At 37.7% G+C, this 27,967-nt stretch overlaps 1 protein-coding gene across 2 annotated transcripts; it reads left to right on the top strand.

The window, feature by feature from the left end:
- The first annotated feature begins 53 nt into the window (after positions 1-53).
- On the top strand, positions 54-27,958 carry EIF2S1 (eukaryotic translation initiation factor 2 subunit alpha). 2 transcript variants are annotated; one of them, XM_030812435.1, is made up of 8 exons: positions 54-193; positions 4,495-4,736; positions 15,822-15,901; positions 18,128-18,279; positions 22,067-22,173; positions 23,006-23,103; positions 23,864-24,007; positions 24,754-27,958. In XM_030812435.1, the coding sequence occupies exons 2-8, from the start codon at positions 4,496-4,498 to the stop codon at positions 24,877-24,879; spliced, it is 948 nt and encodes a 315-aa protein (XP_030668295.1). In that variant the 5' UTR covers positions 54-193; position 4,495; the 3' UTR covers positions 24,880-27,958. The 2 variants fall into 2 exon arrangements, with proteins under 2 accessions (XP_030668295.1, XP_030668296.1); XM_030812436.1 differs by lacking the exon at positions 54-193 and adding an exon at positions 2,042-2,770.
- Positions 27,959-27,967: the final 9 nt, after the last annotated feature.

Below are 27,967 nucleotides of genomic sequence, written 5' to 3' on the forward strand. Positions count from 1 at the left end.
CTATGGTTAATGATGAAGAGGGCCTCTATTCGTTCAGCGCTTGCGCAATGCGAGGAGGTTCCGCATGCGCGGTAGAGTGAGCGAAGCGCACGCTGAGGAGTATCGGCGGCCGGTGAGGGAGAAGCAAGTCTGGTCTCTGTGATTGAAGAAGGCGGCTCTGGGCTCCAGTGCGGGAATCACACACGTACCTCAGGTGACTAATCCCAAGCTCGGTTTCTCCAGGAACTCACTTTGGTTTGTGTCCAGTGACATGGGTGTTCGAGAGCGGGTAGGCCCCGGGCTAACACCTCCCTTTCCCGTCCCTGCGCGGGAAGTGGCTGGACACCACCGCCACCACCCGCGCTGTCGTGGGCCTCCTCGCCGGCTCCGTGTAGGTCATCCTGTGTTCCAGAGGCATCGTTGTTCGAGCAGAGGAATCTCGTGAAGGAAAGTGGGCCGAGTGGATTGTACAGCCTCTACAATATGCCGAAAGTGAGAATGCCATGACGATGGGGCGGCCTCGGGAGAACGCTGTGACACCGTAACTCTTAACCCCAGCTCAGGACGCTGAGCACTTTGCTTTTTCCAGGCCTGAGAATTCCATCTTTTCTTCCGCCCCAACAGTTCTACCAAAAATTTCCCCTGCTTCTCAGTGGAAACCAAACTGGACTCTTACCTGAGAAACCTGTGGGACGGGCACCGTGTTGGAAAGAGCGGGGTCCGAGTAGTTTTTCATCTGATGATTGAATGAGTCACCCCTTGAATCAAAACTAAATGAGACTTGAGTTTATTACTGTTACTATCAGTTTGTCGTATTTTGGCGACAATGAGAATAGAACTGTGTTAAGCATATGTTAGGTTAACTATGTTAAACATAACTAAAACCTAAGATAAGGAAATATTTTCGGGTTAAATACACAGTCATCCTGAGGTCTCTTTATCCTCAAAACTTAGGCTTTTTAAATTTTTATTAAGCAAAAAACATGGTTTCTTCGAGAAAAAGTATGGCAGAGAATTCTTTATTTCCCCTCAATTGAGTTGTTATTCAAGGAACAATCTCTGTGTCAATAGTTTGGGGGTGACTTGTACAGAACTTTACTACCTATTCTTAGTTCATCTGGTGCCAAAAGATGTAGTTGTCTCATGCACAGTAACGTTTGTAGAGATTTGGTGATAACTTTCTTTTTCAACTATAATGATGAAATAAAAGCTTTACTTATGTAGCACTCCTATACCAAGAACTAGCATTCAGAGAGCATTCCTAATGTGTTAGATCCAAATTAGAATTATCACGAGAGTTGTCCCCATCACATAATATATTTTGGAAAGGAATGTGAACTTCTGTATCCATTATAGCAGTTTGACCATACACTGTTTTGAGAAAGAAGTCCTACCTGCCATTTGTCCTGCAAAATAACTGACTATGCAGGGTATTTGAAATTAGCCTGGAATTTGGTTGATATATTTTGAAAGGTGGCTGATACTTTTTACGTCAGAACACATAAGAGTATTATAGCGTGTTGTGATATTGAGGTTCTGTGGGTTAAAGACATTCTGGATTTGATGTTGGATTACTTGAGTTTAGCTCCTGCGCTAGTACTTATTAAGCATTTGTTCTTAAGTATTATAATTTAGTATTTCTCTTCCTCCTTTTCCTGTTCATTGCTTCACTGTGCCCTTTCATAGTACTTTATATTGTAATTATTTGCTTGCTAGTTTGTTTCCCACTCTGTACTTAATTACTTAGGTAAGAGTCTTTTTTTTCTTTTTTTTTTTTTGAGACGGAGTCTCTGTTGCCCAGGCTGGAGTGTAGTGGCACGATCTCAGTTCACTGTAGCCTCTGCCCCTGGGTTCAAGGGATTCTCCTGCCTCAGCCACTATAGTAGTGGGATTACAGGTGCCTGCCACCACACTCAGCTAATTTTTGTATTTTTAGTAGAAATGGGGTTTCACCATGTTGACCAGGCTGGCCTCGAACTCCTGGCCTCAAGTGATCCACCCTCCTCGGCCTCCCAAAGTGCTGGGATTACAGGTGTGAGCCACCGCGCCTGGCCTGGTAAGAGTCTTTCTTGTTGTATCATTAGTGCTTAGTACATAGTAGCTACTGAAAAAAAAAATTAACAAATTATTATATTACAAAATGGAAATACTTCCTTTTTCTTTTAGTATTTTATGTTTGACTAGCACATTATGGTTTTCAAAATGTTTTTACGTATACATGTGATACCCTCAGTAAACCTGTGATGTACATGGCACAGATGAGAAACTACAGTTCAAAGGAGGTTATCTTTCCCAAGCAGCCACTTCTAGGAAGTAGCAGAGCAAGGACTGGAACACAAGGCTAGAGTTGTTCCCTGAGTTTACTATGTTAATTGCCTGATTTGACACTTCTTGAGGACCAAATAAAATAAGTCAGAATGCTGTGAAAAAGATAAAGAGGTGAAGTCACCTAATGTGACTTCGATATTGCCGAATGATTTTTTTAAGTTAAAAAAAATTTATTAGCATTTCATTAGGCAATATGTTCAAAATTTGTCAACCAATGTGCAGTTTTTGTGGTATGGATTCTTTTTGTACTTAACTACTGTCTGTCTTTACTATGAATAACATACCATCAACAGTATTCCTTTACTTACCCTTTATGTTGCAAAGAGACTTGTGCCTCCTGAAGAAATAGTATTCATAGTCATATCCCTCCAGGATTCTCTTACATGATTGCCCATGTTTTTTAACCATCAAATTAAGCCTTGCTTCCCCTAAAAGCATCACCTTTACTATTTGGAGAAACTTGGTAAGTAAATGTGGTTTTCACCTGTTAAATGTCTTAAAACTGTTCCACACATTTCTGTAACATAGTTTATTTTGATGCCCAATTTGAAACTTTTTAGCTCTCAAATTTGAGAGCTTTACATACACATACTCAGCAACAGTTTCCCCACCCCCATCCCCCGAAAAGCCCTGTTTAAAAACGAAACAACCAGTCAGCTGTTTCTTGGTGGGTAATTCTGGCCATTGAATGTCTACTTCTCTTTATTTGCTAAATCCCTATTTTGTAGGGATTTTGTATTCCCTACAAAGAAATACATCTCTGCTACTGTCATTAATATGCTGCTTTTTGTTATTAAACAGATGAGTACTAATAGTTTGCACTTATTGGTGTTATGTACTCTAGCACTGAATATATATATTAATGTTGCTTTTTAAGTAAAATATTTCTAATTTAAGTAAAATATTTCTAACTATAATATATTTATGAATAGTTTTGAGAGAATATAGTCTTACTGATAAGAGGACAGACTCTGGATCCAGACTTCATGGATTCAAATCCTGACTCATCACCTGTTAGCAGTATGTGAAAGAACAAGTAACTTAACCTGTGCTTCACTTTTTTAATCTATAAAATGAGGAGAACTAGGGAGAAAGTTGTACTACAACGAGATAGGCAGTGGCCAGATCATACAGGATTCTGTAGGTAGTGAAAAGATACGTAAGTCAGTAGGAAGCCACTGAGAAGATACAGGCAGGTGCCAATTTATAAGTTATTAAATGAGTTTTCACAAGATTTTCTTAGGCCTTTAAGTTCTGTTACTACCTATGTTTTGAGCAGTGACAACAGTTAAGGTTAACAGAAAAACATGAAAATCATCAGCCATTAGTTTGAGAGCTTCCTTTTTTAAATATGCTTCTACCCAGGTTATGATTTCAGGCTTGTGGATCATAAAAGGAGTAGTGCTGAAAGTAGGTTGGGTGGATCAAAGGGAATAATTGTAAATATCTTTAATGCTTGGAGGTTAAGAGAAACTTGAACTTTGTAGTAATGGAGATTAAAGCTATTCTCAAGATTAGGTATACCTATTCAATAAAAGAAAGGAATATTTGGGAGTATTTGGAATAAGAGAAGCTAGACATTGTGAATTCAAGGAAAAAGAATTATGAGAGGAGGATGCATTTTAGTTTATTTTGTGATTAAAATTTTTTTAGTTTTTGTTACTTTGACATGTGACACTGTAATTTTGGCTATAATAAATGACAGAATGTATCATTTGGTATATTGGTTAGGATTTAGGTAGAAAACTTTTTCCTTTATATAGTGAGCGGTAGCGTATAAAATATTTGCGCACTTTAGCAAAGAGTAGCTTTAGTTTTCTGATTAGTTATAATAGTGATGCTTCCCATCATTTGATATGCCTTAAAGTAGTATTTTACTCTTGAGGTATTCCTTTAATCCTTAGGTCTTGGAGTACTTTATAGATGGTCATTATTTTTTATGATTCCTCTGAAACTAAAGGGAGAGAATCACCCAAGCATTACAAAAATTGTCGAGCAAAATAAAAATTAAAGCTTGGTTCCTGAACATTAACTTTTCTGGTACCACTTAAGAAGTTTCAAAGGATGAGAAGACTAAGACTAATAACTATTTTTTTCTTCATCTTTTCTTTCAGTGGCAGGATGTGGAAATTGATTTTATTTTCACCGTAACTGGACACTTATTTAATTCTTTTGTTTAAATTGCAGAATGCCGGGTCTAAGTTGTAGATTTTATCAACACAAATTTCCTGAGGTGGAAGATGTAGTGATGGTGAATGTCAGATCCATTGCTGAAATGGGGGCTTATGTCAGCTTGCTGGAATACAACAACATTGAAGGCATGATTCTTCTTAGTGAATTATCCAGAAGGCGTATCCGTTCTATCAACAAACTCATCCGAATTGGCAGGAATGAGTGTGTGGTTGTCATTAGGGTGGACAAAGAAAAAGGTAAGTGAGAAAAATATCAATAATATAAATTTCAGACTTAAAATGGTTTATTTAAAAATACATTTTTTGTAAAATGCATGCTGCAGCTTAAAAAAAAAAAGCTCCTTTTATACTTAAACCTTTTACATACAAAATTATTAGAAAAGGATGCCAATTAGCTATCTAAGCAAGATCTCTTAAGTTAGTAGTAGTTTAGTTAGTACATCCTAGGATTTTATGGATCAGATAACTTGAATTTTATTTCTAGTGTTTATCAGGATCTTGGTAATTGACTGATGGTAACCAAACTTAGAGACAGATAAGTAAACCAGAGTACTAGTTCATTTATATTGGTAGGCCTGAATATGTTGGATGCCTTTTTCTTGATTTAAAGCTAAAATAGTAATGAGATCATTGGGTAAGCATGAAAATGGGGCAAATGGATTTTAGGAATCTTTTATATAAGCTTTGAAAAAGCAATATACTATGTGTGCATATACACACCTGAAATCCAACATTGTGTATCTTGCTGGTAATTAGAATGTTTGCATCTACCAGATCCTGTGGTATCTTTCAGACAGTTTTGGATGAGCATTCATTTTTTACTTATTGGATGCCTTTTCTGGGCCCCATGTAAATCATCATCTTTGTAAATACTGTTTTTTTAAACATGGTATACAATACCATTACATAGGTTTTAGTTTCAGCCATCTTACTATAATTTGTTAGGTGTTAGTTTTAGGTCATTAGTTACCATCATGTCTGAAAGGCAGCATATCAGTCACCTTGATTCAGCTTATCCTTCTGAATCTCCTCAGCCGTCTAGTTTACTGATACTTTCTCACTTCTGCAAGTGATTAATTTTATACATACTGACATTTTAATTTTTTTTCTTATAGCCTTAGATGATACATAGATTCTGAGGATGTCTTATGCCTTAGGTAGTGACTGTTACTTAGCACATGGATTGTTTTAAATGTTTTGCTATGACTTAGCTATAGCCCCGCCCAAAATTATTAAACTACTTTGAGACTATTTGTTAAACTTAGGTAAGTCTTCACATCACTGTCCTAGTAGTACCTAAAGTAGTGTCTAATCTTGTACTTCCTTTTTTTTTTTTTTTAAGAGTTGGGGTCTTGCTCTGTCACCCAGGCTACAGTGTACTGGTGTGATCATAGGTCGCTGCAGCCTTGAACTCCTGTGTTCAAGTGTTCCTCAAGCAGTCCTCCCAAGTAGCTGGAACTACAGGCATGTGCCACCCTGCCCAGCTAACTTTCTTGGTAGAGATGGGGTCTTGCTCTGTTGCCCAGGCTAGTCTTGAACTGGGCTCAAGTGATTCTCCTGCCTTGGCCTCACAAAGTACTGGGATTACAGGTGTGAGCCACTGTGCTCAGCCTTCTTTTTCTATTGTATAAAATATACACAAAAGGAGAAATCAAATATGTTTTTAGTTGCAATCAGAAAAAATATGGAATGGCATACTTGCTTACGTACAGTAGATACATATAAAGATATTTCCATAGCATTTGTTTGTATGGCATTAACTAAAACCAGAAAATGACCAAAATGGGGACTGGTTAAATAAATCAGTACAAATGCGTGCAATGCAATTTTATGCAGAATGAGATCTGAATATTCTGATATGGAAGATCTCCAGGACAGGATGAGACAAAAAGCAAAGTGCAAAAGAGCCTGTAGAGAGGATTCATTTTGATACTAGAGAATTATGTCCTCCTAGACAAGCCTTTCAACATAAATGCCATAAACCCTGAACAAGTATGAAAAATAACTACCTAAAGACAATGAGAAGCAGCCAAAAGCAGGCCAAAATTGAAAATTTGAAGGTGAGTCGACACTTATAAGAAAGGATATGTTTTCTGTTTTACACCTTTTTTGTTTTTTTTTTTTTTGACCTAAGTACATGTTGAAGACAGCTTCAAGCCAGGCAGCTAAGGTTCTAGCAGAAAATTTATGGTCTTATTGGCTTTAGAACTGGAGGCGAGAGTTCTAGACAACCATAGTAGATGGAAACTGGTGGTGATAGTGGTGAGGGTTAGAGAAAGGAGGCGGCAGGCACAAAGGGAGATCCCCTAAGTCTGTATATAAATTCCCAAATCTCTCGTTTGTCCCTGAACTACTGAAACACAGGGTGGACTCCAAGTAGCCTAACTGGGAAAAAATCTGAACAGATTTCAGTTGCTTACCATCTGGGGAGACAGAGCTTATAGTTTTGAGTTCAGATTCTGACTGCCTGCTAAAACAAAAAATCTGTATTCTTTTTTTGGGATGGAGTCTTGCTCTGTCGCCAGGCTGGAGTGCGGTGGCACGATCTTGGCTCACTGCAACCTCCGACTCCCTGGTTCAAGCGATTCTCCTGCCTCAGCCTCCAGAGTAGCTGGGATTACAGGCACACACCACCATGCCCAGCTAATTTTTGTATTTTTGGTAGAGACGGGGTTTCACCATGTTGGCCAGGATGGTCTTGATCTCCTGACCTTGTGATCCACCCGCCTGGGCCTCCCAAAGTGCTGGGATTACAGGTGTGAGCCACCACGCCCAGCCAAAATCTATTCTGAAGCGGAATATATGGGAATCCAGAGTCTTTGCCACAGGCCCAGGATACAATGCAAAATTGCTAACCATACAAATAAGTGGGAAAATATGACTCATACAGAAGAGAAAAGCAACCAATGGAGACTGACTGAGAGATGATCCAGGTGTTGGGACTACCAGACATGGATTTTAAGGCAGACATAACTGCTCAAGCACATTAGGGAAATATGCTTGTAAGGAATGAACAAAGTGAAATCTCAGAGAAATTAGAAACTTCCAGAAAGAACCACAGTCAAGTGTCGCTTAATGACAGGAATACATTCTGAGATAACGTATCATTAGGCAATTTTGTTGTGCAAGCTTCATAAGAGTGTACTTACACAAACCTAGATGTATAGCCTATTGCTCCTAAGCTACAAACCTGTACAGCCTGTTACTGTATTGAATACTGTTGGCAGTTGACACAATGGTATTTGTGTATCTAAACACAGAAAGGGTACAGTAAAAGTACAGTAGAAAAGATAAAAAATAGTATACCTATGTAGGGCACGTACCATGAATGGAGCTTGCAGGACTGAAAGTTGCTCTGGGTGATTCAGTGAGTGAATGATGAGTAGGTGTGAAGGCCTAGGACATTACACTACTGTAGACTTTAGAAACACTGTACACTTAAGTGACACTAAATTTATAAAAACTAAATGCGCTACATCACTAGGCAATAGGAATTTTGCAACTCCATTATAGTCTTATGGAACCACCATTGTATATGCAGTTCAGTGTTGAACAAAATATCATTATGCAGTTGCATGACTAAATATAAATTCTAAGGCCAGGCGCGGTGGCTCATGTCTGTAATCCCAGCACAGTACTTTGGGAGGCCAAGGCAGGCGGATCACTTGAGATCAGGAGTTCAAGACCAGCCTGGCCGACATGGCAAAAACCCATCTCTACCAAAAATACAAAAATTAGCCGGGTGTGGTGGCATGCACCTGTAATCCCAGCTACTCAGGAGTCTGAGGCAGGAGAATCACTTGAACCAGGGAGGCAGAGGTTGCAGTGAGCTGAGGTCGTGCCACTGCACTCCAGCTTGGGCAAGAGTGAGACTCTTTATCTCAAAAAAAAAAAAAAAAAAAATATATATATATATATATATTCTAGAAATGAAAGAGGAGAGAGAACAGAAAATTGATTTGAAGAAATAATGGCTAAAAGTTTCCCTTATTTGTTGGAGAAAAACACAAATTTACAAATTGAAGAAGCTCCACAGCTCTTAAGCAGGATAAATGCTATTAAGATCATATCCAGGCACATCAGACTATTAACACTAAAGAAAAAAGGTAAAGAGAAAATCTTGAAAGTAGCCCGAGGAAAAGAACATACTACCTACAGAAGAACAGTGATACAAATTACTATGGTGTTCATACTAGAAATAATGGAGGCCAGAGCATTGAATGATATCTTTAAAGCACTCAAACCAGAATTGTGTATCTAAAGGTAATATTCAACAATAAAGGACAAAATGAAGACATTTTTAGGTAAATAGAAACTAAAGACATGGCTGGGCGTGGTGGCTCACACCTGTAATCCCAACACTTTGGGAGGCCAAGGTGGGCATGTTGCCTGAACTCACAAATTCAAGACCAGCTGGGGCAACATGGCAAAACCTCATCTCTACAAAAAATACAAAAATTAGCTGGGCGTGGTGGTACGCCCTGTAGTCCCAGCTACTCGGGGGGCTGAGGTAGGGGGATGGTTTGAGCCCAGGAGGTGAAGACTGCAGTGAGCCAAGATTGCACCACTGCACTCCAGCCTGGGCGATAGAACCGGACCTTGTCTCAAAAAAAAAAAAAAAAAAAAAGAGAGGTAAAGGAAGTTCTTTAAGCTGAAGAGATGTGATGACCTCACATGGAAAATACATAGGTAAATGTAAAAGACTGTTTTTGCCCTTCTTAGTTTCTTTAAAAATGTATTTTAACTATTTGTCTCATTTGTGCCCATGGGATTGTAATCTACAGAGGTGACCGAGTGATGACACAGGCCAATGCCCTTGAAAGAAAACTTTTACTACTTACATTGCCTGAGAGAAGGGGGCCTGATGTGCCATGCAGGGCCACGTGGGGAAGCACCAGTTTTAGTCAGGAGTCACAAGGAACTAGGGGAAAAAGTAGGTCAGAGCTTTTATTGGAGTTTCTGCAGGAAAAGCAAGGCAGAGCAGCGTAAACGGCTTGCAGTTGGCTAGTTTGAATGCTTTTGGAGGGCCTTGGGGCATAAGGACTGCCCTGCTTGTCTAATACCTGGCCCTTGACTTACAGCAGGGAGAATTTTGGCTTGGTGTGTGAGTTTATGGGCTCCAGATTGGCTGCTCTGCGTAAGAAAGGCATGCTCCCAAGCAAGCCCTTTGCTGACTCCTCCCCACCTGACAGAGAGGCAGTCTCTCCACAAATGTCAGAGCCTCAAGAATACAGAAAATAAGAAAATATTTAGTTACTGCTAATAATATTAATAATAAAATATATAGTTAATACAGTTGGCTCTGTGATTAATGGATGCCAAATAGTTAAATATAGAAGCTAAGAAAACAGAATACTGTTTAAAGCAGACTTAGTACACTTGACAACTTAATCACAAAGGCCAGGAGGTGTGGGGTAAATAGATCTATATGATTCTTAATGATTCTTACATTTTATGTGCAGTAGTAAAAAGGTTAAGGATGTGTATTGTAAATTCTAGAACAACCATTAAAATAAATAAGCCAGTTGCAGTGGTCTGTGCTTGTAGTCACAGCTGTTAGGGAGGCTGAGGTGGGAGAGTCACTTGAGGTCAGTAGTTCAAGACCAGCCTGGGCAACATAGTGAAACTATCTCTAGAAATAAGTAAGTAAAATACAAAGATACACTATTGTACAAGCCAAAGATATATTAAAATGGAATTCTAGAAAACATTAACCTAAAAGAAAACTCAAACAAAAACCAGAAAGAACAAATAGAAAACAAATACCTAAAATGTAGGTATTCAGTTATTCAGTTAATCAATTATTCAGTTATTGATATAACTGAATTCATTTATATCAGTAATTAAATATAAATCAAGTAAATATTCCAGCTAAAAGGCAGAGATTGTTAGGATGAATTAAAAAGCAAGACTCAACGATAATGCTGTCTACAAGAGATATACTTGGTTGAAAATAAATGGATATAAAACGATATGCTATGCAGACAATACCTTAAGGAGACAGTGTCTATTAATATTAGATAAAGTAGATTTAAAGACACAGTATTTTCAGATTTAAACAGGGATATTTTGTAATGATAAAGGGTCAATTTGTTAGAAGGAAAACAATAGTCATCACTGTGTATGTGCCTAATAATAGAGTTCAAAATATAAAGCAGAAATTGAAAAAATTCAAGAGAGAAATAGACAAATCTATAATCATAGTTGGAAGTTTGAACAAGCTCTGAACAATTGGTGAAACAATTAGACAGATCAATGAAGACCTTGACTTGTTTGATACTTAGAACACTGCACCCAGAAAAGGCAAAATACACATTATTTTCAAGTGTGCATGACATTCACCAAGATAGACAATAAGGTGAGCTATAATATTAATACAACTCTAAATAAATTTCAAAGGATTGGAATACAAATATGTTCTCTGATCACACTGGAACTAATTTTGAAATCAGTGTCATATCTTGGGAGAGAAGAGTTTGCAGTATTAAATAAGCCCTTCCAAGTAATTCATATATTAAAGCCTTAGGGGAAAATTTATAGCTTTAATTACTTATATTAGAAAAGAATAGATATCTAAAACAGTTACCTAGGCTTTCGTTTTAGAGGATAAAAGAAGGAAAGGGTAAACTCAGAGTTGCCGAGACCAGCTCCGTCGGGGAGACCCTAACCCAGCAGCGCTAGAGGAATTAAAGACACACACACAGAAATACAGAGGTGTGAAGTGGGAAATCAGGGGTCTCACAGCCTTCAGAGCTGAAAGCTCCAAACAGAGATTTACCCACATATTTATTAACAGCAAACCAGTCATTAGCATTGTTTCTATAGAAACTAAATTAACTAAAAGTATCCCTTATGGGAAACGAAGGGGTGGGCCGAATTAATTGCAGCAGGAACACGTCCTTAAGACACAGATCACTCATGCTTTTGTTTTTGGCTTAGGAATGCCTTTAAGCAGTTTTCTGCCCTGGGCGGGCCAGGTGTTCCTTGCCCTCATTCCTGTAAACCCACAACCTTCCAGCTTGGGCGTTAGGGCCAATATGGACATGTCGCAGTGCTGCAGAGATTTTGTTTATGGCCAGTCTTGGGGCCAGTTTATGGCTAGATTTTGGGGGGCTTGCTCCCAACACAAAGTAACTAGAAGAAAAGAAATAATAAGGATAAGATAATCGGTGAAATAGAGTACCAGAAAATCAGAGAACAGTATCAAAGTTAAAAACTTGTTTTTTGTTTTTTTAAAAAAGAGCAAAATTGGTAAACCCCTAGTTAGGCTGATGAAGAAAAGGAAAGAACACAAATTACCCATCTCTGGAATGAGAATGGGGCTATCCCTGCAGATGCTACAGACATTGAAAGGCTAATGAGGGAATATCATTACCAATTTTATGCCAATCATCTCAACAAATTAGGTGAAATTAGTGAATTCCTTGCAAAATTTTACTTACTGAAACTGACCAATATAAAATAGAAATTTCGAGTGTCCTATGTGTTAGAGAAATTGAATTTATTGTAAAAAAATCTTTTCATCAAGAAAATTCAGTCCTGACCAGGCACAGTGGTTCATGTCTAATTCCAGCACTTTGGGAGGTTGAGGTGGGCAGATTGCTTGAGCCCAGGAGTTCAAGACTAGCCTGGAAACATGACGAAACCTCGTCTCTACAGAAAATAGAAAAATTACCCAGGCATGGTGTTGTGCACCTCTAGTCAGTTCCAGCTACTAGAGAAGCTGAGGTTGAAGGATTGCTTGAGCCCAGGAGAACAAGTCTGCAGTAAGCCAAGATCACACCACTACACACCAGCCTGGGTGACTAAGACCCTGTCTCAAAAAAAAAGAAAACTCTAGGCCAGATGGTTAAATTGATGAGTTGTATCAGACATTTAAGGCAGAAATAATAGGAGTCATAATAAAATTTCAGAAAGTTAAGGAGGTAGGCCAGGCACGGTGGCTCACACTTGTAATTCCAGCAATTTCGGATGCTGAGACAGGAGGATCGCTTGAGGTCAGGAGTTCAAGACCAGCCTGGCAATATAGGGAGACCCCATCTCTATAAAAATTTTTAAAAATTAGCTGGGTGTGGTTGTGTGTACCTGTAAGGTAGTTCCAGCTACTTGGAAGGCTGAGGTGGGAGGACAGCTTGAGCCCAGGAGTTTGAGGCTGTAGTGAGCTGTGGTCACACTGCTGTACTACAGCCCTCATGAGCAACAGAGCAAGACTGTGTCTCCCACAAAAAAAAAAAAAAAAAAAAAAAAAAAAGAGGAGGTGAGAACACTTCCGAAATACAGTCCTGTGGTGCTTAATGACAAGGATACATTCTGAAAAATGTCTCATCCTGCAAATATCATAGAGTATGCTGCTTACATAGACCTTGATAGTACAGCCCATACACACATGGGTTGTTTAGTATAGTCTATTATTCCTAGGCTACAAACCTGTACAGCATGTTACTATACTGATTAGGTAGTTGTAACACAATGGTAAATATTTGTGTACCTAAACACAGAAAAGGTACAGTAAAAATACAGTATTATAATCTTACAGCACTACTGCTATATATGCAATCCATTGTTTACTGAAATGTTATGTAGTGCATGACTAATTTTATGAGGCCATCATAACCCTGATAAGAAAACCTAACAAAGACATGTTTTTGTAAAAAAGCAAATTACTGACCAAATATGTGATTAGCATAAATAAAACAGTTGATAAAATATGTTTTTCAAATCCAACAATGTATAAAAAGGATAATAAAGCATTACCAAGTGGAGTGTATGGAATGCCAGTTTGGTTTAACAGTCATAACTTTATGTTGGCTGGGCATAGTAGCTCAGGCCTATAATTTCAGCACTTTGGGAGGCCTAGGTGGGAGGATCACTTGAGCCCAGGGGTTCGAGACCAGCCTGGGCAACATAGCAGGACCCCACCTCTTTTGTTGTTTCTCACTTCTTTTTATTTAAAAAAATTTTTTAAAAATTTATGTGTGCTTTTATATGATCAGTTAATTAACAAAAGTACAAAGGCAGCTGATCAAAGAAAAAATTATCTTTTTAACAAATGGTGCTGGGACAACTGGATGTCCATATGCCAAAAAGAACCTCAATTCAAACACCTCACCTTATACAAAAGTTAGCTTAAAATGAATCATAGATGTAAATGTAAAATGTAAACTTCTAAGTATCTCTAGAAGAAAACAGGAATCTTTCTGACCTTGGATTAGGCAAAGATTTCTTAGATAGCACACTAAAAGCGTTATCCATGAAAGGAAAAATTGATCAATTGGACCTTATCAAAATTAAGAACTTATGTTCTTTAAAGACACTATAAAGAGAATAAAAAGACAAACCAGCATATTTTAAAAACTCCTGAACAACCTAAAAGATCCTGTATCTAGGCTGGGAGCGGTGGCTCACGCCTGTTATCCCAGCACTTTGGGAGGTCGAGGTGGGCAGATCATGAGGTCAGGAGATCGAGACCATCCTGGCCAACATGGTGAAACCCCATCTCTACTAAAATACAAAAAATTAGCGGACGTGGTGGTGCGTGCCTGTAGTCCCAGCTACTCAAGAGGCTGAGGCAGGAGAATCACTTGAACCCGGGAGGCAGAGGTTGCAGTGAGCGGAGATTGCGCCACTGTACTCTAGCCTGGTGACAGAGCGAGACCCCATCTCAAAACAAAAAACAAAAAACAAAACCTGTATCTAAACCATCAATTTTTAAAGGAGCGAAAGTTTTGAATAGACACTTTGCCAAAGAAGATAATTGGATAGCAAATATGCACATGAAAAGATGTTGAACATCATTAGTCATTAGGAAAATGCAAATTAAAACCACGGTGAGATGCCACTGCACAATCAATAGATTGACTTTTTAAAAATCATTTGAGAGACATGGAGCAGTTCTAACTGCTCCACATTGCTTGTGGGAATGCAGAGTGCCACATTCACTTTGGGAAAGTTTGGCAGTTAAAATTAATATGTGCTTAATATATAACCCAGCTGTGCCATTTCTAGGAAAATTTATGTTCACAAAGAAACTTGTATCCAGTTTTTAGTGGCTTCAGGGGTGATGGAACTTGATTTTGGTGGTGGTTAAATGACTGTTCTTTTTTTAAAAACACAAAGAACTTAACACTAAAAGTGAATTTTGCTATATGTAAGTCATAGCATTTTTAATGAAGAAGAATTCTCAGAATCTGAAATAAAATCAGTGTATACGAACAGAATATACGAGGAAAACTATAACCATTTTAATAGATGTGAAAGAGCATTTGACGAAATTTATCACCCATTCATAATAAGTCAGCAAACAAGAACTAAAAGGGAATTTGCTAATCTGATAGAGTGTCTAGAAAAATGCCACAGACATGCGGAGAACATAGTCCTCCAGTATTGAGAACAAGACATTCACTCTCACCACTGTTACTCAGCATTGTACTGGAAGTCATTGCCAGGCACAGGTTTGTAGGTTTCAGCCATTTTTGGCTATTTGACGTTGACAAGTTACTTAACCTCTCATGGGTTTTAGTTTCTTCAGGTGGGGGGCTGTGGGAAAGAGGGTGATAATCTACCATGCAGGATTGTTGTGAGGGTTCAAGGAGATGTTTAAGCACCTAACATAGTTACTTGTATATGGTAGTCATACAGTAGATTAGATAGTTTTAATTTGTTCAGTGTGTGTGTGTGTGTTTGTGTGTGTGTGTGTGTGTGTGTCTGTGTGTGTGCGTGTGTATGTGTATCTTCTGTGACGATAGCCTCTTTCCTTAAACTAAATGAACATCTTAGTGAATTCCTATTCTGGAGAAGGAAAAGGAAGAAATAGGGGAAAGATAGGCATTTGACTAGCTTTCATTTGGATAATTGAAAATTATTAGTTCTCTCCAGTAAGGTAATGGAGAATATATAATTACCTGATAATAAAAGTTTATTTCTGAAAACAATTCAGAATCTCTCATCTTGTACAGATTGAGTATCCCTTATCCCCAAATCCAAAATGCTCCAAAATCTGAAACTTTTTGAGCACCAGCATGACACTCAAAGAAAATGTTCATTGGAGCATTTCAGATTTTGGATTTTCAGATTCGGGATGTTCTAACTAGTAAATACATTGCAAATATTCCAAAATCTGAAATCCAAAACACTTCTGGTCCCAAGCATTTCTGATGAGGGATACTCAGCCTTGTAATACTTACGCAGTATTTTGTTGATATGATTTTAGTAGAAAATAATTATAAGTATGCCAATCAAACACTTAATTTGGTCTTCAAAGCTGGTTACAATAGTACAGTGGTACCTGGACAGAGATAATTTTTTCACAATTTTTTTGTACAGGATATATTGATTTGTCAAAAAGAAGAGTTTCTCCAGAGGAAGCAATCAAATGTGAAGACAAATTCACAAAATCCAAAACTGTAAGTTGATCTTTGAGCCAAATTAGTCCACTATGTGTGTGTTTAATAAATAATTTGAAATCTTAATTTCATACTGCTACTATCTTAAAGTATTGCTTATGATCTGATATTCTCAAATTAGTACTAGAAGTGTTTTGAAGCCATTTTAGGTTAAATTAACTGTGGGTGACTTCAACTGGTTTAACTTGTTTCCAATTGGAATGCCTCATAAAATACGGGGTTTTTTTGTTTGTTTGTTTAAATAGAAATGAGGTCTTGCTGTTTTGTCCAGGTTGGTCTCAGACCCTGAGCTTCAAGTGATACTTGAACCTCAGCCCCCCAAAGTGCTGGGATTACAGAAGTGAGCCAGTGCACTTGGCCAAAATACAGTTCTTGATTTTCAACCCTGTTCTGGGATAAGGGTAACAGAGACAAGCAGCTGTTATATGTTAAGAATGAACAGGGGTTTATAAAATGTCTGTGAATCCAGGAAAGCAAGGCAGAGGCCTGTTACTAGTTTTGGTTTTTTTTTCCCCCTCCACTGGCGTGTTAGGATTATTTCTTTTTACTTTCTTATTTTTGCTGTTACTTCCTACTTGTCATCCACAGTAAGCACCAGCAAAGCAAAGATAGCCATTTAATTTCTTCACATTTCTTCTGTCAGTATTTCTCTTTTCTCAGGTTCTGTTTAAGTTATCCTTCATCCTCTACATCCTCAGTTCTGTGTGTGTGTGTGTGTGTGTGTGACAAAGTCTTGCCCAGACTGGAGTGCAGTGGCACAATCTCAGCTTACTGCAACCACCTCCTCCTGGGCTCAAGCGATCCCTTCGCCTCTGCCTCCCGGAATGTTTGAGATTACAGGCGTAAGCCAGTGTGCCCAGCCTATCCTCAGTTCTTAGTGGTACTGTTTGTATTGCTTCTGTTTTCTTTGCCCTTCTCTGGTGTCCTTTTCTGCCATGAGTGTTTCTGTCCTCAAGATAAAATATCAAAAAAAAAAAATTTCAATGAAGAGATTTTAAAAAATCTTGCTTAATCCCAGTAAGAGAGAAAATAAAGGTCTAAAAGCCATCAGTTACCCAAATCATTTCCTTTGTTTTACTGATGTATTTACAGTTATGCAGTGTGGTTTACACATTTGAAAACACTGTCAGTAAAATATCTTCTTAATAAACTCTAGGACCTTACCACTTAGAATGTAATCTCTAAACTAGCAGCATTGACATCACCTGACTGTTTTTTAGAAATACAGACTCTCAGGTCCCACTAATTTTTTTTTTTTTTTTTTTTTTTTTTTTTTTTTTTTTTTTTTTTTTTTGAGACGGAGTCTTGCCCTGTCACCCAGGCTGGAGTGCAGTGGTGCAATCTCGGCTCACTGCAAGCTCCGCCTCCCGGGTTCACGCCATTCTCCTGCCTCAGCCTCCTGAGTAGCTGGGACTACAGGCGCCCGCCACCACGCCTGGCTAATTTTTTGTATTTTTTAGTAGAGACGGGGTTTCACCGTGGTCTTGATCTCCTGACCTCGTGATCCGCCCGCCTCGGCCTCCCAAAGTGCTGGGATTACAAGCGTGAGCCACCGCGCCCGGCCAGGTCCCACTAACTTTTGAGAAGCACTTTTCTGGGAAAATTCCATATTTTTTTGTCTCCTTAGGATATTGTTAAAATGAGTGTGTTAATAGTTCTTATTGAGATATTGAAATGGAAGAGTTATTCAGTGTCAGTACCTTTTCTCACTCAATTTTTATGTGTAACTATGATGAAGACCTTAATACTTTTTATCTACACCCTATGTTAATTTTAGGAGGTAAGAAAAAGTTTGGCAGGTGGGTAAGATGACAGCAAAAAAAAAAAAAAAATCGTGATTCTGTCCTCATGGAGTAATAATAACAACTTGTATTTGTATAACCGTTTTCCATTTATAGTGTGTGGTTTCTATATATTTGATCTATGCGAGCACTCTCTGTAGTAAGGAGAGATACTAGTTTCTTCTTTTCCCAGAGGAGGAAACAAGTTCAGAGATACTGTGTTATTGTCAAGACTTGACCCAGGTCTTAGGACCCTAAATTGTATACTATCTCTACTTTTTATACCCACTTAAAGTGAGTATTTCCCTATGGAGAAAGAACTTGCATGGAGATCTTTTATTGTTAAGGAATTATTGTAGTCAAATTATGTTATTTACTAAAATGTAAAAATATTTTTTATAGATCTCTTATCTTTGAATTGTTGAGCTTTTCATTTTATTTCTAGGTTTATAGCATTCTTCGTCATGTTGCTGAGGTGTTAGAATACACCAAGGATGAGCAGCTGGAAAGCCTATTCCAGAGGACTGCCTGGGTCTTTGATGACAAGTACAAGAGACCTGGATATGGTGCCTATGATGCATTTAAGCATGCAGTCTCGTAAGAATACCTTCTTGACTCTCTTCTACTTTGATATCAAAACTCTTGGCATGATATTTAACAGCATAGCATCCATGTATAAAATACTTGCCAAATTTAGATTAAAATACTCTGTATTGGCCAATAAATGGGCCAATCCTATATGGTCAAGTCTGTGTAGTTTTATATATCATAGTTATGTAGATTCATAAACCATATGGTTTATCTCACACATTTTCCTTTCCTAGTTATTGTCCTAAGTGGCTATAGGACTAAAGAGCATGTCTCACCACAAACTATAACCTCTTGTTTTCTCTACCTCTTTTGACTTTCAGCCCATACCACTTTAGCCAGTCTTCCATGTAGCCTTAGCCTGGGCCTTACTGTCACCAGGATTTGCTGTGCCACTAAAATCTTTAATTCACACTTTCTGTTCTTTTGCCCCTGCCTCCTATTCATCTAGCTCCCAGTTGGTCCTTTTATTTGTCATCTTAATTCTGTATGTTAGGCTCTGATTCCAAACCTTTTTTCTCCCTGTCTTTTCGCCATTTCCTGCCTTCTCTTTCTTATCCAACATAGGCACACCATGATCCATCATTTCAACAACTTTCTTGCCATTATTGTGAGCTTTTGCCTTGTTTTTCCTTCTGATACATCCAGCCTTGGATCGATGTTCCTGCCATCTCTGTACTTGTAGACTGCTGGGTGCTGCTAGGAAAAATCACAGTCTTGCAGGTTGGTCCACTGCATATTCATGGTCTCCACCCTCAGCTGTTCCACATTCTCTCTGCTCCTGGTCAGTTCTTCTATAATGGCTATTTTAGAGCTTTTCCACGTTCTTCCTCAGAAAACCACTCTATCCCTGTTCCCTGCCTCTTGGCTGGTATGCTCACTACCTGTTTTATTTTATAAAGAAAATAGAAACCATTGCACAAGAACTACTTTTCCACTGTCTCAGCAAACTTACATATCTCCGTCCTACCTGTTATTTCTTCCTATGCTGCTGTCACTGGAATTTGTGTCCTAATTGCTCACAAACTAGTCTTGCCACCTATGCCCAGCTGCTGCTCAGAGATCTCTATCAGTTACTTTTTCTCTTGGGTCACCTTTCCCTTTATTGGTTTTGCTCCATCAGCATAAAAATATCTATAGTTTCTTCCATTTATACTATAAAACACACTTCTCAACTTCTCCTGTACTTTCTCTTGCAGCAAACACTGCGTCCTCTGCTTTTAACAGCCACAGTTGGCTGTGCGTGGTGGCTCATGCCTGTAATCCCAGCACTATGGGAGGCTGAGGTGGGAGGATTGCTTGAAGCCAGGAGTTGGAGACCATCCCGGGCAGCATAGCAAGACCGCCATCTCTAAAAAAAAAAAAAATTAAAAGCATGTGCCTGTAGTCCCAGCAACTTGGGAGGCTGAGGCAGGAGGATCACTTGAGTCCAGTGGTTTGAGGTTTCTGTGAGCTGTGATTTGTGATTGCACCATTGCACTCTAGCCTGGATGACAGAGTTGAGACCTTGTCTCTTAAAAAAAAAAAAAAGCCAGACTCTTCCAGTTCTGTACACTTGCTGTCTCTTTACCTCCCACTCCTTCCTAAATGTTAAGGGTTAGAGGGGGGAAAAAAAAAGAATGAGTAGGACCCAGTACCATTAAGAGTCCCCCAGAAAGCCAACTCTTCTGGGGTTCCAAATCCCTTCAAGTTTATTCTCATGTGACTTTTTTTTTTTGGGGGGGGGGTATATCACGTGGTAGAAAAGGTGGGAATAGTAATAATGATAACTACATTTATATAATTCTAACAACAACCTATGGTATAAATGCTGTTATTATCCTTTTCTTACAGTTGAAGAAATTGAAGCTGAGATAATTTGTTCAAGGTCACACAGCTAACAAATCATAGAGCCAGGCAGTATTCAAACGCATGCATTCTGGCTCCATCCAGAGTTTGCACTATTAGCTATTAAACACAACTTTATGTTTCTGTCCTGCAGTCCTCAGTACATTTCTTAACTTGTCTCAACTGTCATCATCTGGCCTCTTTAGTTACCCGTTTAACTTCTAGCTCCAGCAACCCCTTGTTACCACTAAGGCTTGGCATGTGTTATTCCCTTTTCCTTAGCACTCTTTTCTTGCTTCATTCATGTGGAGACTGTCCAGATTTAACTAATGCTAGTTCTTTGCATTTTAATTACATAAAATTTCTGACATAGTTGGAAACAATGTTTTACCTTTCCAGACCTATTTTCCTCACTTATCAGTGATAACCACTATTCTGAAATTATTATGTGTCAATATCATTTGTTTTTATTGTTTTACTACATATATGTGTCTATAATCATTTTTTATTTAAAATGTAACCTATTGTATCTTTTTGTAGCTTGCATTTTTACATATAAGGCTATTATTAAGCAAGATTCCCCCACATTGATAGATGTATACTTGATCCATATTAATCTCTATATAGTATTTCATTGTGAGAATATGCTTTATCTGTTCCTCTATTAAGAGTTGTTTAGGTAATTTTCCCTTTTGTCCCATTTGTCAAACAGGGCTGTGATGAATAGTGTATGTGTCTCTATATGTAGTTGTTTGAGAGTTTCTAATATATATGCCTAGGAGTGGAATTGTTGGGTCATAGGATTGATTATATATCTTTAAAATGACTGTGCTTCACCAAATTATTCTTTAATTGATTCTACAATTTATATTCCCTTTAGCATTTGTGTAAGTATTCCTGTTTCCCCTCATCCTCGCCACAATTTGGTATATATCTGATTTTTTTTCTCCTTTTTCTAGTCTAATGAATTCACAGTAGTATCTTTTGATTTGCATACTCCTGATTGTTGGAGAGGTCAACAGTTTTTCATGTTTATTGACCATTTGTATTTCTTCTATGAAACATCTGTTCACCTCATTTGCCCATTTTCTGTTTGTCATCTTGTTTCTTAGACATTTATGTTGGTTGTCTTCTCGTTACTTTATGTTAGCTGAGTAAAAGTTCCCTCCACCCAAATTCTCTTGCCTTTTATTCCCAGTAAGACCCCTTGCTTATTAAGCCTGATGCTTGCTCATGCTATTCCTTTTTTATATGACATAACTTTCTTTTTTTCTTTTTAATAGAGATGGAGGTCTTGCTGTGTTGCCTAGACTGGTCTATGAACTCCTGGTCTCCAGTGATCCTCCTGCCTCAGCCTCCCAAAGTGCTGGGATTACAGGCATGAGCCACTGGTGCCCAGCCTTATGTATCATAACTTTTTTACAATAGTTCTACATTTACTTTTTACAGTGCTACTCCTCTTTTAGTCTTTATTTCACATTTTCATTTGCTCACTCATTCAACAAACATGCCAGTTAGTAAGACCCTGGTCCCTGTCCTGTGGCATTTAGGAGGGTCAGATGAAATGCCACTTTTTGCATGAAGCCCTTCCTGACCTCATTAACTGGAAGTAATAGCTTTCTGTCCTGATGCGCACAGATGTACTGTTAAATTTAAAAATTTTTCCATGTTTTTTTCTATTCAATCTAGATTATAAACTCCTTGAGCCAGGGACAGCTAATTGCATGGAAGTAATCAATTATAGTAGAATATCAGATGTATTAGGCATTAAATTGCTTGTTTTAGATCACTAAAATTTTGATTTCACTAATAATCAGGTGGGGTGTAAGTGCAAAGCTAAGATTTGAATTCTAATTGTGACACTAAAGCCTGTGCTTAACTATTATATGCATTGTTCCATGGTGTTTGGTTTCAAATTTATCAGTAATATAACCTTGACCTTTTGTTATTTATTCATGTTTTTGACCAGAGACCCATCTATTTTGGATAGTTTAGATTTGAATGAAGATGAACGGGAAGTACTCATTAATAATATTAATAGGCGCTTGACCCCACAGGCTGTCAAAATTCGAGCAGGTAAATGATTTTTTAAATGATTTTTACAATATTTTGCATGCATCAAAAAAGCTATTAAATAATGAGACTTACCAAAGAATATGTTGCTACATCAACATCTATAAATTTTTCTAAATGTTTATTTTTTATAACAAAAGCTTAAGAAATTATTTTGGCTTCTGAATCATAAAATTTATATATTGACACAAGTAGAAACAGTCTTGTGAGTTCAGCTAACCTAAAGGTAGCCCATTTTTTAAAAAGAGGGGTTTGATTGTTTTGTTTTAGTGCATACTGTAAAATATTCCAAATTTTTACAAAGATGGGACATACCATGCAGAATTTTCTCCAACTAGCCTTTTCCACCCAGTGTATCATAGGTACCCTTCCATTGCAGAACATAGGAATCTTTCTCATTCTTTTTTATGCTGGGTAATGTTTCATAGAACAGATAAATCTTAACATAAACCAGTCCCCTCTTGATGAACATTTAGGTTGTGCCAGTTTTCTCACAGTTACAAAAAAGAAAGGTACAAATTAGCACCCTTATGTTATACATACTTACCCATTTATACAAATGTTCTTCAAGACAGATTCCTAAAAGTAGAATTTCTGAGTCAAAGGGTAATGCAATTTCTAAACCGTTTTAGATAAGTTGCAGTTATTGTTATATTCCATCTTTACCACACTCCACCTTACCTCCATTTTATAAATAAGGAATTGCAGTATAGAGAGGTTGGATTCAGGATAAGTATTTGAATACTAGTATATCTGCCACGTGTTTGATTTCCTTTAAACTTTCAAATATTTTTTGCATTTTTTGGTATCAACTTTTGAATTTTTGTAATTGTAGATATTGAAGTGGCTTGTTATGGTTATGAAGGCATTGATGCTGTAAAAGAAGCCCTAAGAGCAGGTTTGAATTGTTCTACAGAAAACATGCCCATTAAGGTGAGTCGTCAGTTGTCTCCCTCCCTGCTGAAATGCTCACCTAAACCAAATAGGATCTTTGATCTTTGTTTCGATTTTTTTAATCACATTTCATAACAAAAGTGGGTTTTTTACTCTTAAAATTGAGCAGTGGTTCTTGGTAATATTTCTAGATGTTTGTGATTTATGTTTAGGCTTTTTTGGTTTCTACTGTTACTATCACAGTGGATGGAGATTCCTATTGGTAGAAAGCCAGCGATGCCAAACCTCCTTTACAATAAAGAGTTGCTGTGCCCAAAATACTGATAGCAGTTTAAAAAAGAGTAACACTTTCTTCCATCTGAACACATACAAATTTTATGAGGTTTGATCAGAATCTTTCATTAGTGATAAAATTAACTGGATGGCTGTAACTCAGAATGTCGTAGAAGGATTCTTCCATCAGTTTAGTTCAGAGACAAATTATCCATTATACTGATGATAATTGCAGTTAATTTAGCCACCAAAAATACACAGAAATGATCATTCTTTCTATTCAGTATTGCAGTGGACTGTTTATACTACTGCATTAGATCCCGTATTGATTTGCTTTTGCTACATTAACAAATCACCCCAAAACATAATTGCCAATTCTGTAGGACCCTAAATTACTGTCTGTAGAATTGGCAATTACATTTTGGGGTGATTTGTTAATACAGCAGATTAATAAAATCTGAAGCATCCTAATAGTTGTGGGTTCTGTAGGTACATTCATAATTGAATTTTTGTCTTTCTCTTTTAGATTAATCTAATAGCTCCTCCTCGGTATGTAATGACTACGACAACCCTGGAGAGAACAGAAGGCCTTTCTGTCCTCAGTCAAGCTATGGCTGTTATCAAAGAAAAGATTGAGGAAAAGAGGGGTGTGTTCAATGTTCAAATGGAGGTGAGATCAATAGATTCATTTTTAATAATGACTCAGGAGGTTCCTAAAAGGAGTTCTTGTAGGTAAATAAGAGCTATCAGCCTTGGAATGTCATATCGTAGGATGGTCATTCAGGCCTTTGATCACTAATGGTGTTAGGGGTCACCCCCGCCCCCAGCCAGGGGCAAGAGAATAAACAATATAAATGAGAAGTTTTTTTATGGTTTGAATTTGGATGTGGCGTGTCTAAAATTTGATCTCAGAATTGGAAAAAAAAAAAAAAAAAAAACAGTTGTCTCCTGTCTTTTCCTTGTCCAACAAGAAAGAAACGTGTGTGTGTGTGTGTGTGTGTGTGTGTGTGTGTGTGTGTGTGTGTGTGTTATGGTTCCTTCTATGGAAAGGATTAGTAAGCTAGTAAGTAGTAGTTTGAGCCTGGAAGACGGGTTTTTTTTAACAGGACATCTATTTGTGATCTTGAAAGATACAGCCACTGGGGTTATTTCATGTTTTCAGTTTTAGCTTATAAAAATGACAGAAAATGATTTTCCATTTTAATACATAAATCCTTTTTCTATACTATGCTCATAAGTTTCACCTATTATTTATGTAATGGAATTTATTAGTGATAAGTCACTCAAAAGTGAACAGATATGACAGAGTTGTTAGAAAAGTGTTAAAGAGAGAAAACATTAGGCAGTAATAGTATTGAAATTAAATTTGTATAGTATTTACTACTTCAGTTTGAAATTATACCTCTGCTTCCACAGCCCAAAGTGGTCACAGATACAGATGAGACTGAACTTGCGAGGCAGATGGAGAGGCTTGAAAGAGAAAATGCCGAAGTGGATGGAGATGATGATGCAGAAGAAATGGAAGCCAAAGCTGAAGATTAACTTTGTGGGAAACAGAGTCCAATTTAAGGAACACAGAGCAGCCCTTCCTGGCTGTAAATCCTAGACTTGAAAGTTTTCCAGTATTGAAAACTTCAAAGCTGAATATTTTTTATTTCTAAGTATTTAAATGTTCTAACAGATCAGAACATGAAATGCCCTCCTAAATGTCAGCTGTTGTCACACAGTAGCTCCAATACTTTGAGCATTTTTAAGGGAGTGGCCTCATTTCACTAGAGACAAATCTTTAAGAATAGTCCTAAAATTGGGCTTGTAATTTCCATTTCTGATGTCTCCAGATTGGCACCCCTTTCTAGTTCAATGCCTCACGAGATTTACCAGGGGCATCCAAGGCAAACAATCCCAATCTTTCTATATAAAATGTATTCAAGCAAACATCAAATAAATTTCTGGGATATTTAACTATAGGCTTCTTCCTTCTTGTCATCAGTTAAAAGCATTTTGAATACTAAGACCCTCATTCTTTTATCTTTATTTTAGTCTTGATGTAGAACTGTAGGAGCAGGTGAATAAAGGATCTCTATAACAGATCCTTTCAAAAGAAGAGTTTAGAGAAAATAAATTTAACTTTAACCACAGTGAAAGTTGACCCTTAGCGGGACAAAGCCTTAAAATGCAATGAAAGAATTAGATTGGTTCTGTGCCTTTTATCTATTTGAGATTGATGACAACTTGTGTGAGAGAATTTATCACACCACGTCCTTATTGGTATAGTAAGCTACTTGCCTTGAGTTTATAATTCAGGGTGGTAAAGTATGTTTTTAAAATTTAAAAAGCAGCTGCATTTTTTATTTAGTTGGAGTATCACCCAATTTTTGATTTTTATTCCTATTAAAATATCCACTAGGTGCCACCTAGAGCTCCAGTTCTTTATAACAAAACGGGGATCTGTTTGAACACTTACTGTTGTTATTGTGTTTTTCTTTTTTTTAACATGTTTCCATCAATTCTGTCTTAAGAACTAATTTGTACATAATAAGTTTCATAGGTAACATATTATCTGAAGTTACAGCTACAGTAGTCAGGTGTAGAAAATCTTGAGTTGCTTTGGTCTGCTTGTCTTCATAAATTTATTCTCTTACAATACTTGAGGTACCAGTTGTATTTAATTTTATTCATTATCCCTAGATAGCTATTAAGATACTTAGATTAGACCTAACCCACTATAGTCAATCCAAGACTAGACTACTCAATATTAAAGGGTCTGGAAAATAGAAGAGTGTGTTGGGCAGATAGTTTGTACCATTTATGAAGGTTTGTTCCTTTGTTAAATTTAGCAGCCTGTACTAGCTTTTGAAATCCAGAAGTTTTAACTTCCATTGGCTGGTTTCTGAGAGAGTGCCATGATTGCTAGCCAGCATTCCACATTGAGAATATGTAGAGGAGAACCTGGATGTACTTAAGAGTGGCACATAATTTTCACTTCTGTCTGTTGAGGCATCAAAAAAACCTGTTTAGAAAGCTGGCAACATGAAGAATGCATTCAAAATATAACAGGTGCTCCTTTATTGTGCACAGAGGAATTTTTTCTTTTGATTTTGTTTACTGAAATTTGTTATACTTCAAAAGCCATAACTTGAAAAACACTGGTGGCATCGATGGTGAGTGATTTTTATCCCATGTGGGCCTTTTGCTCAGTTTCATGGCAATTTTGTAAATTGTCCCTAGCCAGAGAATAGATCAGTATTTCACTGATACCATGAGGAAAAGAACAAACAAAACTTAAAGTATTCATACACCTTGCTAAGCTAAAAGACAGCAGGGACAAGATACACCCAACATTGGGTGTATGAGGACAAGTTATACACCCAGTTCTGAATAACTTGAAGAATGGGCTTGGCAAAGAAGTGAGTTTATCCAAATCTTGAATTTCTGCCAGGCATGGTAGCTCATGCCTTTGTAACCCTGGCACTTAAGGGGCCAAAGCAGGAGGATCACTTGAGGCCAGTGAGCTGTGATCACTCCAGTGCGCTCCAGCCTGGGTGACAGGGCAAGACCCTCTCTCAAAAAAAAAAACCAAAAATCTTGGATCTCCCATCAAAGCCTTTTCATTAAATACACAATTTCATCTACTCCCTACTGTACCTTTCATTGACGTCAAGTGGCTATCAATTCATATAGCTGAAAATTAGTGATAGTTTGGGTCTCATTTATGCATAAATAATAATTGAAAATCAGTAATGGCCAGGAAGAAATATGAATATTCAAACCACTTTTTTTCTTTTTCTTTTTTTTGGCAATTGGTGTTATATTGCTCGGGCAGGTCTCGGAATCCTGGGCTCAAGCTATCCTTCTGCTTCTGTAAGAATGTGAGCCACCATGCCCCACCCAAACCATTTTTCATATCAGTTATAGCAAAACAAGACAAACTAGTTCTTAATAATGTTCAAAGATGGACCCATAGAGACATGCTAAGCACTACATCATGCTAAGCAGAACAGTTACTACTCAGCTGCCGTACTCCAGCCATTCTACTTTTACACCAAGAACAAAATGGCTAGAGATTTTTTTAAAAATACAAATACCAGTACCTTGCTGAGACTTGTTCACTGATTTGCCCCAACCCCAAGGTAATGGTCATCTACTTTGCAACCTATGGAGATCCTGATAGCTCCCATACAAAGTGAGGCACACTTGCCAATTTGGAGGCAGGAAGCCATCAAACTAAAAGTAGTTTAATTCAGATAAACCCCTATTGAGATTCAAAAGGCAAAACAAAAAAACTAATTCCAGGGACATTAGACCTTGGTGAAATGCCAAATGGAAAATGGTGCTTTAAAAGGTAGTCTCTTACCATATAAGGAATAAGTAAAATGCTTGTGATTTCTCATTATTCAGGTCAATGTTTTAGACGCAACTAACAAGGGACAGTTCAAACTATTTAAGAGAACAAGTTTTTACTTAAGCACTTTGAATATCCACTCCCCTTAAATGTAAGTTACGTATTTTATCTGTTGATTAAGGGGAGGTCCAAGCATTTGTACTTGGCAAGAATGCTGGCAATAGCTTGTGCCAGATTACTGTATAAACTTGAAAGTAATAAAAATGTTCTTTAAAAGTATTGTATGAT

This window comes from Nomascus leucogenys, chromosome 1a (genome assembly GCF_006542625.1).
Source record: "Nomascus leucogenys isolate Asia chromosome 1a, Asia_NLE_v1, whole genome shotgun sequence".
Taxonomy (NCBI): Eukaryota; Metazoa; Chordata; class Mammalia; order Primates; family Hylobatidae; genus Nomascus; species Nomascus leucogenys.

Coding starts and splice junctions, on each gene's coding strand:
- EIF2S1 (XM_030812435.1), top strand. CDS start 4,496: ATGCCGGGTCTAAGTTGTAGATTTTATCAACACAAATTTCCTGAGGTG. Junction 15,902..18,127: donor AATTCACAAAATCCAAAACT/GTAAGTTGATCT, acceptor TTTTATTTCTAG/GTTTATAGCATTCTTCGTCA. Junction 24,008..24,753: donor TGTTCAATGTTCAAATGGAG/GTGAGATCAATA, acceptor CTGCTTCCACAG/CCCAAAGTGGTCACAGATAC.